General features: G+C 41.3%; 1 protein-coding gene across 1 annotated transcript; it reads left to right on the top strand.

Annotated features, from left to right (window-relative positions):
* The first annotated feature begins 5,645 nt into the window (after positions 1-5,645).
* On the top strand, positions 5,646-7,861 carry LOC135509085 (gastrula zinc finger protein XlCGF26.1-like). The gene is made up of 2 exons (XM_064929404.1): positions 5,646-5,701; positions 6,043-7,861. Exon 2 carries the CDS (start codon positions 6,083-6,085, stop codon positions 7,715-7,717), a length of 1,635 nt encoding a protein of 544 aa, XP_064785476.1. The 5' UTR covers positions 5,646-5,701; positions 6,043-6,082; the 3' UTR covers positions 7,718-7,861.
* Positions 7,862-11,457: the final 3,596 nt, after the last annotated feature.

The following is an 11,457-nucleotide window of genomic DNA, read 5'->3' as shown; positions in this document are numbered from 1 at the left end:
ATCCAAAACATTAAGCAAAATCTACAATGGAATGGTTCAAAAATAAACATATCCTGGTGTTAGAATGGCCAAGTCAAAGTCAGGACCTGAATCCAATCGAGAATCTGTGGAAAGAACTCGAGCTGTTTTGCAAGGAGGAATGGGAAAAAAATTCAGTCTCTCGATGTGCAAAACTGATAGAGACATACCCCAAGCGACTTACAGCTGTAATCGCAGCAAAAAGTGGCACTAGAAAGTATTAACTTAAGGGGGCTGAATAATTTTGCACACCCAATTTTTCAGTTTGTTTTTTTTCACTACCCTTTGTAGTGCCTTACGGTGAGATGCAGAGCAGTTGCCATAACAGGCGGTGATGCAACCAGTCAGGATGCTCTCGATGGTCCAGCTATAGAACGTTTTGAGGATCTGGGGACCCATGTCAAATCTTTTCAGTCTCCTGAGGGGGAAAAGGTGTTGTTGTGCCCTCTCCACGACTGTCTTGGTGTGTTTGGACCATGATAGTTTTTTGGGTGATGTGGACACCAAGGAACTTGAAACTCTCGACCCGCTCCACTACAGACCCATCAATGTTAATGGGGAACTGTTTGGCCCTCCCTTTCCTGTAGTCAACGATCAGCTCCTTCGTCTTACTCACGTTGAGGGAGAGGTTTTAAACTTGAGCGCTGCCTCGATAATGCTCATAACCTCACAGCTTTGGTGGAGCAAATATGTTTCATATTGGACCTCAGACAACAATACGTAAGTTGCCAAAAAAAGTATTTATCATGATGGACTGTGAAAACCCAAGTGATCATCATCTATTAACGTACTGTCCTTACAACCAATTGAAGTCCTTCATTCGTAAGAGCATAATTTCCTCCTGCTACCTTTACTGTAATTGTAATTTGAAATCATATCAGCCTGAAGATGACCATGTCAGAGCGGGTATTAGATTTTCTTCAATTTAAATAATTGAGGATGTGAGGAAGTTCAGATGGTGTTCAAGGTACAAAGTGTTCTGATAGTACGTGTGCACTGCACTCTGCTCCTCTCTGCTTTCCAACCTCAACCTCCTGTCCATACCTTTAGTGCCCCCTGTGGGATGTAATGTGTTGTTACAGCAGGGATAGGTTTCAAATACACGGAACTCATTTCAAATACTGTAGTACAAATTGTTGTGGGGAAATGTGATACAATGGTGTGTCAGATGTGCCTCCTCCGGGTTAATAAGAATTTGAATTGGAACTTTTCTTAGTCCAGTCAGCACTCACTCCTTCTCAATATCTCTCCTTGGTCAGTACAAAGATCTGGCACATGCTACTAACTGTACCTCATAGTCCAGTCATAAACAAAGTAGAGGAGCTTCTGAGTGGGATTTAAATGTTACTTTCTGTTGTAATATATTCAGCATCAACCTGTCACATACAAAAACATTTGATTCAACAAATCCAATGAAGACAAATGTGTTCTATTATTGTTAAATGGCTTCTATATTGTTCTATTCTAACACAAACTGACACCACATGTTTAACTGTAAGAAAGTTTTATTAGAAAAGCATTCATTGGTACAGGCAGAGTGGAAGTTAACATTGGTCTAACTAGAATTTCAAATGGATTAATGGATACTCTGGATACTCCAGGGTGGCGTTCTCCCTCAAGGGTTAAAGCGGACCATCTTCAGGGAGAGAAGACCCTCAGAGAAGCTAAGGTCAGACACTGGGCTGACAGTTGGGGTAGGTACCAGAAGGTCAGACACTGGGCTGACAGTTGGGGTAGGTACCAGAAGGTCAGACACTGGGCTGACAGTTGGGGTAGGTACCAGAAGGTCAGACACTGGGCTGACAGTTGGGGTAGGTACCAGAAGGTCAGACACTGGGCTGACAGTTGGGGTAGGTACCAGAATGTCAGACACTGGGCTGATAGTTGGGGTAGGTACCAGAATGTCAGACACTGGGCTGATAGTTGGGGTAGGTACCAGAATGTCAGACACTGGGCTGATAGTTGGGGTAGGTACCAGAAGGTCAGACACTGGGCTGATAGTTGGTGTAGGTACCAGAATGTCAGACACTGGGCTGATAGTTGGGGTAGGTACCAGAAGGTCAGACACTGGGCTGATAGTTGGGGTAGGTACCAGAAGGTCAGACACTGGGCTGATAGTTGGGGTAGGTACCAGATGGTCAGACACTGGGCTGACAGTTGGTGTAGGTACCAGAATGTCAGACACTGGGCTGATAGTTGGGGTAGGTACCAGAATGTCAGACACTGGGCTGATAGTTGGGGTAGGTACCAGAAGGTCAGACACTGGGCTGATAGTTGGGGTAGGTACCAGAAGGTCAGACACTGGGCTGATAGTTGGGGTAGGTACCAGAAGGTCAGACACTGGGCTGATAGTTGGGGTAGGTACCAGAAGGTCAGACACTGGGCTGATAGTTGGGGTAGGTACCAGAAGGTCAGACACTGGGCTGACAGTTGGTGTAGGTACCAGATGGTCAGACACTGGGCTGACAGTTGGTGTAGGTACCAGATGGTCAGACACTGGGCTGACAGTTGGTGTAGGTACCAGAAGGTCAGACACTGGGCTGATAGTTGGGGTAGGTACCAGAAGGTCAGACACTGGGCTGATAGTTGGGGTAGGTACCAGAAGGTCAGACACTGGGCTGACAGTTGGGGTAGGTACCAGAAGGTCAGAAGGTCTGCAAGCCATCATCGGACAGAGAATGTCTAACCTGAGCAGGAGGGTGATCCTGGGTGTCAGAGCTGATAGTGAATTGTGGACTGTTATCTCAGGTACGGAAAGGCAAGGGGAAAAATACAGCACTGTCTTATATTTTCAACGTTTGTTGCTTGAAAATATGCGCTATGAGCAGTTGTTTTGGAGAATGTTTATTCTCAGCCAACTATAGACCTCTCAACTGCATGTAGTGCATGGAGGGAAAACAACAACACTTTATTCTAATTGGAGATTTCACAAAGTCAGTCAAACTGTAGCTGCACTGTCAAAACTAGCTACATCATAATTTGGATTACCTTTATGTTAGTAATGATCTTGGGCCTGACAACACCTGCACCAATATATCCTCTAAACATCTGCTTCCTGGACATGATCTTTATCTCTTAATTAGAGACAGTAGCATACAAGTTGCAAAATAGAACTCAATTGAGTGAACATGAAATGTATTTCAATTTGAATGACATAGGCCTATAGCATAATGTAAGCAATTTACATTGCAATGCAGTCATCTCGGGTTTTAATTTGAAGCATTGTTTGTTTCAAGTGCAAAGACATTGGCAACTTTTATTTGTAGTCAACTTTGTTCTGTAGTTATTGCTGGTCTCGGAGAGGCAGATAAACCATGTAATTTTATTCTTAGAGGATATCTCCAGTGTATAAAGTGAGACGGGAGGATAAAACAGCATCCAACGACGCACTTAGCTGTTCTATGAGTGGTCTGAGGCAGGAGTTAGATTACGAGCGTTTTCAAGTGTTTTGGGGGAAAACGATCGGAGATTTAACGATGGATGCTCCTACGAAGGTTCTGAAGATTAATTTAGTCTTAAAATGCTTTTGGGAAACCGGGCCCAGGTTGATAACTCCTGATTGCGCCTCCTGCACATCAGATGGCGCCAAAGTGTCCACTGTTTCTTTTCGTCGGAAAAGGAAGCCGACTTTATGAAGCATGCTGTGTTTTGCTCCACGTAAGTGAACGTTTGAGACGCCAGCAAGAATAAGCGAGACCTAGCGAGAATAAGGCCGTGACCTCGGCGATTTCCAAAATAAAAATGTCGCAATGGTCGTAAAAAATTATACAAATGGTCGAAACTCGTAACATTTTAAATGGAAATGTTAGCAGACTTACATTTTGTTTAACAATTTCAAAAAATCTAAATAGTTAATAGCCTTAATAGCACAAATAATATTATAGCATTGGCAATATTGTTAACAGCATTGAGATGAATGGTTATGATGATAACAACAGCAATAAAAATAACAAAACATTATTTATAATGCTAGTATTATTAATAATAGTAATAGCACTACTACTACCACTAATATTATAATTATAATAATCAACTTTAGAACACATTTAAATCCTGTTGTTATTTAGCCCATTCATACTACACTGTACACAATGTTCTGTCATTCATTTTGCACTGTACACAATGTTCTGTCATTCATTTTGCACTGTACACAATGTTCTGTCATTCATATTGCACTGTACATAATGTTATATAATTTATATTACACTGTATACAATTTCCTGTACATTGCGTCACAGTTAATTGGAGTCCATTCTACTCAGGAGCACCACTAGTTTCCAAATCCACAGAATTACACCCCAATCATCGTCACTGCTAATTCTGTGGCCCTTAATTTTGTCAATCAGCTGAAATCCAATAGTTTTTTCATGTTGTACATAGATATTACATCATAAACAATTTTCTGTATATTATATCACAGTAAAAGGGGGGTCCATTCTACTTAGGAGCACCTGTAAACTTGGAAACTAGAGGTGGAAACTAGAGTTGCTCATTTGGAAACTAGAGGTGGAAACTAGAGGTGCTCATGAGTTGAATGGACACGTCTTTTACTGTGACACAGTGTACAGTAAATTGTGTACGGTCCAATATGTATGTTTTTGCTTGCACCGAATGGCCAGAGTTTGCACATTTTAGACCATTCCATTGGCCCTTAAGTGAAATCTCCACCCACCCGGGGCACCAGGCCATGCAATACAAACTGGCCCTGTGTCCAATATGGAATACGGATTGGATTTCAGCTGGTTGGCTACTTTTTAAGGGCCTCAAAATGAGCAGCGACAATGCTGGGGTGTAATATCTGTGAATTTGGAAACTAAAACTGCTCCTTAGCTGAATGGACCCCCCTTTTACTGCCGAATAAAGGTTACATTTAAATATATATATATCTAAATACATATACATACATACATACATACATACATACATACATACATACATACATACATACATGTGTATAAAAAATTAAAATTAAAAATACAAATATATATATATATATATATATATTTAAATGTAACCTTTATTTCGCAGTAAAAGGGGGGTCCATTCAGCTAAGGAGCAGCTTTAGTATATATATAAATATGTGTGTGTGTGTGTGTGTGTGTGTGTGTGTGTGTGTGTGTGTGTGTGTGTGTGTGTGTGTGTGTGTGTGTGTGTGTGTGTGTGTGTGTGTGTGAGAGTGTGTGTGAGAGTGTGTGTGTGTGTGTGTGTGTGTGTGTGTGTGTGTGTGTGTGTGTGTGTGTGTGTGTGTGTGTGTGTGCGTACAGTCCAATAAATTATAGAGTATATAGACAAAAATACATTGCTCACCAAATATATTTTTTAATCATGTAATATATTTTTAGAAAATCTTTCAAATATTCTTTGTATGATAACTATTATACAATATATTAATAATTGTGCATATTTTCCATCATTTTTGCCCTAATTATTAATGTACAAAGTCTTATTCTGAAAGATTCCACAAAGCCGTGACCCGGAAGTACTTATTTGTTAATGTTTAGACAATTATTTTTTTAGACATCATAATTAAAGACATGTTGATGACACTTTTCTACTATTATGTGGGGGACTTTTATTTCTAAAATGTACGAAATGTCGTGACCAGGAAGTACTTTTTTAGTGTTGCTGACGAGACGTTGATTTTTGCGCCGTTGTTTTTGTCCAAAAACGAACATAGCGAAAGGTATTTTGACTTGTCTAGGTGTTAGCAGCAGTTTTGTGTGTTTTGGTGTTGTGCATTCTGGTTGAGTCATATAGCTAAACCAACAATCTTGTCTTTCCATTCGGTATGAGCACTGCAGGCAATCAAACTAGCCAATTAGCTGGCTGGCTGGCTAGCTAGCTTGTCAGCAAACGTTCATGTTTGGTTTAGTTCGTACACTTTTTGCTTTGAAATCTGTGGTCGTCCACATCCACAAAACCATGAAACATTGAACATCTGTGTCAAGTGAGGTCTTGTTTGCATTAGCCATGCCTTTTTATATTATATTCTCTTCACACATTATGTTCTGTCACTTTCCCCAGACAGAAAATTAGACTGCACCCCTTCCCTCCGTCTATCAAGATGGAGAACTTGATTAATGAACACCAAAGCCGCAATGATCCAGAGAACAAGGCAAATAACACTGATTCACCTGAAATAAAGATTGAAATAGACGAGGTGCGCATTGAGTACACTCAACAGATGAACACACTGGAAGAAGAGAATCTAAGTGATCAGCCAGCAAACCAAGTAGACAGTTCTGATTTATCATTGGAGGATTCTGAGTCTGATTCAGAGTCTTTCTCTTGTACACAGTGTGACAAGAGCTTCCGTACCGCCTTACATTTGAAAAAACACCAGATTAGGCACACTGATAAAACCCTACACTATTGCATAACTTGTGAGAAGAGCTTCCCTTATGCATCGCTGTTAAAGCAGCACCTAACAATGCATGATGCTGACAGAACATACTGTTGCACGAAATGCGGAAAGAGCTTCCGATCTGCACCGTGCCTAAGGAAGCACCTGACAACGCACGGTGAGAAGAATCACGGTTGCACCGAGTGCGATAGGAAATTCTGTTCAGCATCTCGCTTAAAAAGGCACATGACAACACATAGCGGGGAAAGACCACATGTTTGCACCGCCTGTGGGAAGAGTTTTACCCGACCAGAGAGCTTAAAGAATCATCAGCTAAATCACCAAGGGGAGAAGCTGCACACCTGCCACGACTGTGGAAAGAGCTACAGTGTGCTGAAGTTCCTTAAAGAACATATGAAAGTCCACGAGGGTCCCCACATCTGCTCTCAGTGTGGGAAGAGCTACACACTCCTCTACAACTTGAAAATGCATATGTCAGCAGCGCATGGAGAGGAAAAAGCATTGCCTTGCTCTGAATGTGGGAAAAGTTTTGTTTCAGAGTACCGTCTGCGAAAGCATCAGAAGCAAGTGCACAGAACAGCCTTTCCCTGCCCTGAATGTGGGCGAAGCTTCTCCACACTGTCCATATTGCAAGAGCATCAGTCAAACCATACGGGTATCAAACCACATTCTTGTGAGGAGTGTGGGAAGAGCTTTGGCCTTCTGGATGGTCTTCAGAGGCACCAGTACACACACAGGCCCAAACCAGAAAAATCCTGCCTCTGTGAGGAGTGTGGAAAAAGCTTTCTTAACCTCACCCAACTGGCCAGACATAAACAAGTTCATTCCAATGTTAAGTCCCACACTTGTGAGGAGTGTGGTAAAAAATTCAAACAGATCGGAGGTTTGAGAATACACCGCCGCACTCACACAGGGGAGACACCGTTCTCTTGCAAAGAGTGCAGTAAAACATTTACACAGGCCAGCTCCTTGAAGGTTCATATGTTAACCCACACAGGAGAGAGGTCATTCTCTTGTAAGGAGTGTGGCAAGACATTCAACATCGCAAAGACATTACGGCTTCATATGCGCATTCACACAGGAGAGAAACCACATAAATGCCCTGATTGTGGGAAGGGATACCATCACGCTCAAGGACTCAGAATGCACCTGCTATTTCACAAGGGGGAACGACGGCACACATGTACTTACTGTGACAAGAGTTTCTTTCTGCCAGGACATTTAAGAGCACACATCCGACTACACACTGGAGAGAAACCTTACCTCTGCTCTAATTGTGGGAAGAGTTTCAATCGTGCTTGGAATTTAAAGCAACACAAGAAAATATGTCAGTGATTCATTTCACCACAAGCTGAACTTTCCACAGCATGTTATTGTGGGGCTCCTTTTTTGTAATATTCTGCCTATGATACATTGTGCTCTATGCCAAACTAGTCTAATAATACATTAAATAAAGGTGGTGACTTATTTTGCATTGAATTTGCATTACATTTGCTTTATCCATTTATAATATGTATGTTGTTGTGGCAACAAAGTAGATGACATGCTCTATGTAGCCTACTTTGGCTGGGCCATATTGTGTGATGGGGATACTTGTACTGTATGACAAACTTTCAGTGAAGAATGATTGATTTGAATGTAAACATGTGGTGTCAAAATGAACCTTAGAAGGTAGAACTAACCCAAGGATCTGGATATTATCATATCACTCTAGCAGAGAAACCTCCAGCTTTATTGAATGCCTTGATATGTACATTCTCAAAATCTACTTAGAAAGAATACAGCTACGTTATTTCTGTCAATATGCTATACTGTATATACACTCAGTGGCCAGCTTATTAGGAACACCCATCTGGTATCGCGTCAGACCCCCCTTTGCCTCCAGAATAGAATTCTTCAGGCATGAAATGTTGCTCAATTGGTATCAAGGGACCTAACGTGTGCCAGAAAACATTCCCCACACCATTACACCACCGCCACCAGCCTGTACCATTGACACCAGGCAGGATGGGGCCATGGACTCTTGTTGCTTACGCCAAATTCTGACTGCCATCACATGACGCAACAGGAACCGGGATTCGTCAGACCAGGCAACTTTTTTCCACTCCTCAATTGTCCAGTGTTGGTGATCATGCGCCCACTGGAGCCACTTCTTGTTGTTTTTAGCTGATAGAGTGGAACCCAGTGTGGTCGCCTGCTGTAATAGCCCATCCGTGACAAAGACCAAAGAGTTGTGCGTTCACAAGATGCCATTCTGCACACCACTGTTGTACTGCGTTGTTATTTGCCTGTTTGTGACCCACCTGTTAGCTTACATGATTCTTGCCATTCTCCTTCGACCTCTTATCAATGAACTGTTTTCGTCCACAGAACTGGCGCTGACTGGATTTTTTTTGTTTGTCGCACCATTCTCGGTAAACCATAGACACTGTCGTGGGTGAGAAGCCCTGTTTCTGAGATACTGGAACTGGCACGCCTGGCACCGACAATCATACCACGTTCAAAGCTGCTTAGGTCACTCGTTTTGCCCATTATAACGTTCAATTGAACAGTAACTGAATGCCTCGATGCCTGTCTGCCAGCTTTATATAGCAGGCCACTTGACTCACTGTCTGTAGGAGCAAACCATTTTCATGAACGGGTTGGTGTACCTAATATACTGGCCTCTTCGTGTATATTGCTTTGAAAAATAAGAACAAAATAATCCTGAATATGCCTTGTATAATCTCGAACATCCCTCTGTAGCATGGCTTAAACTAGCCATTTTCACTGTTTATTTTTACCATTTGAATACATGTATTCCAAAAAAAATGACTGCTCTGTGTTATTTTTCTTTGCTGCAACTGTATTAGTGTTTAGAGACGATGCACTAGAAGAGGCCACACTATTAGTTACATTTCTATGTTTGGGTGAATTTTATCAAGACAAGGTATGTTCTAATTATGTTATTGCTGAATCATATCCACCTCACACAGGACATGGCTAACATAACGGAGAGAACATCAGTGTATTTAATGTTTCTAAGGTAAACCCCTGTCTTGTACTGTACTACTGTACACCCAGGTAAGGTGAGCATACCTCAGTAACTAGTCTGTGTTCCATGTCTATGTCCAGGTAAATTCCTCCCTTTTACTGTACTGTACTTCGGGTATCAATCAGAGGGTGACGGGAATGTGTCCGCGTTGAATTAAATCTAATCCTCCTTCACTTACATCCTCTGGGTCTGCGTTTTGGCCTGCTCTCTCTGTGTGGTGCTCAGTGCACTGTGCACTTGCAGGCTGAGACTCAGTGTCATTACCGCTATAATCACATTCGGGCTCCGGAGCAGGTAGGCCCTGATTCTGGAAGCATGCAGGGAAGACTGTTTGTACTGTAAGTGCTACTTTTGTGTTATGAGAAAGTGTTGCTGCTCTGATCTTGTGATATGGTCTGTAAACAGCTTTCAATGGAACATGTTTGCTTTTTTGTTCTTCAATTCTTCTTCAATTGATTCTGCAGCACATTTGTTGGAAGCTGCGCCAACAGCAAGGAGAAGATCGTTGCTGGTGTTTCTCCCATCTAAAGTACAGAGGTCATCTTCTGCTTTAATGCAATTAGTGATAACTTGATGCCAAGAAAAGATGGTTTAAATACTTGGTTCACATTCTCTGTCATTACAGTGTCGAGTGTACTGTCCATTAACTTAAATTATTGCCAACTCTGTCTAAGTTATAGATTATACTAAATGACTGATGTTTATTCAGGCAATGTGCAGCTACAGTATGTTGGTTAGCTTACTGTATATTCAATTCTAGCTATTGTTTTTCACCTGGTATTTGAGTTACTGTTTGTATTGGTTTCATGATGCAAGTCGAAGCTAAGCCTAGAGTAAATCCCCAAACAAGTATCTCTTGGGCCCCGTACATTCGCAATAAAGTTCATTCCTCCCTTGAGCTTTCACTTTAGTAGGGAAAAGTGCTATACGGCACTGTACATTCCAATGTTGTTTCTTGGGCGTGTTATTTTGCTGTCATGCATTTACTTCTCCCATTGTGAATAGGCTATACGACCCACAATGTGAGAAAGGTAGCCCACACACACTTAGGAAGACGGTCAAATTAGAGTCCCATCACCAGAATGATGGGAATATTTACTGATGAAGTGAATGGCTTCTGTGGTGTGTGTAAGCTTTGAATTCACAAAGCATTGCCTAAACATGCCTTCTGTATGTAAACATTGTACGGTGGCTTGGGAACAGTCAAATCAAAGTTTATTGGTTGCATACACAGTTGCAGACATAGAAGATGTTATAGAGGGTCAATGGAACGGAGTCAAACGTGGGGTTTCCAAATGTTTCATCTGTTTGATACTTTCTATTTATTCCATTCCAGACATTACAATGAGCTCATCTTCCTATAGATCCTCCCACCATCCTCCAATGGTATGTATAATAAAAATAAATACTATGAATGAAATGTACAGATATTACAGTGAGCTTTCAAGAATCCAGTATATAAACAGTAACAAAATGCAATGTACAGTTGTAAATATCTTAAAATGAGTTATGAGAAGAATACAGTACATGAATACATAGTGTGAAAAACAGTCAAAAATAAACGGTCCTGTGTTTGATGTCCCTATGTTCATGCGACAGCAGCTTTTCCTGTGTGTGTGTTTGTGAGTATGGGCGAATGCTTGTGTGGGAGTGTATCCGAGTACAGACAGGGTTGGGTAGGTTACTTGTAAATGTAATTAGTTACAGTTACTAGTTACCTTATCCAAACTCAATAACGGAATGATTACTTTCAGTTACTTTTGGATTCCTTTCCCCTCAGTAGGCAACCAAAAAGGATCCATCAAATGCTTTTGGTGTGTCATAGTGGTCTCTGACCTGAGGTCAGACTTGCTTAGGTGAAACAAACTTAAACTTGCAACTGTTTTCAATGCTGAATTGAATGTCATTGAGAAAACAGAAAGGTGTCATAATGTATTTTTTTGCAAAAGTCCTGAATATTTCTGAATTTAAAAGTAATCCAAGAAGTAATCTAGTTTTTCAACAGTGTCTTATCTGATGACAATATTTTTGCTGGTAATAT

Source organism: Oncorhynchus masou, chromosome 22, assembly GCF_036934945.1.
Source record: "Oncorhynchus masou masou isolate Uvic2021 chromosome 22, UVic_Omas_1.1, whole genome shotgun sequence".
In the NCBI taxonomy this organism is placed as follows: Eukaryota; Metazoa; Chordata; class Actinopteri; order Salmoniformes; family Salmonidae; genus Oncorhynchus; species Oncorhynchus masou.
This window is presented reverse-complemented; position numbering and strand designations above follow the sequence as displayed.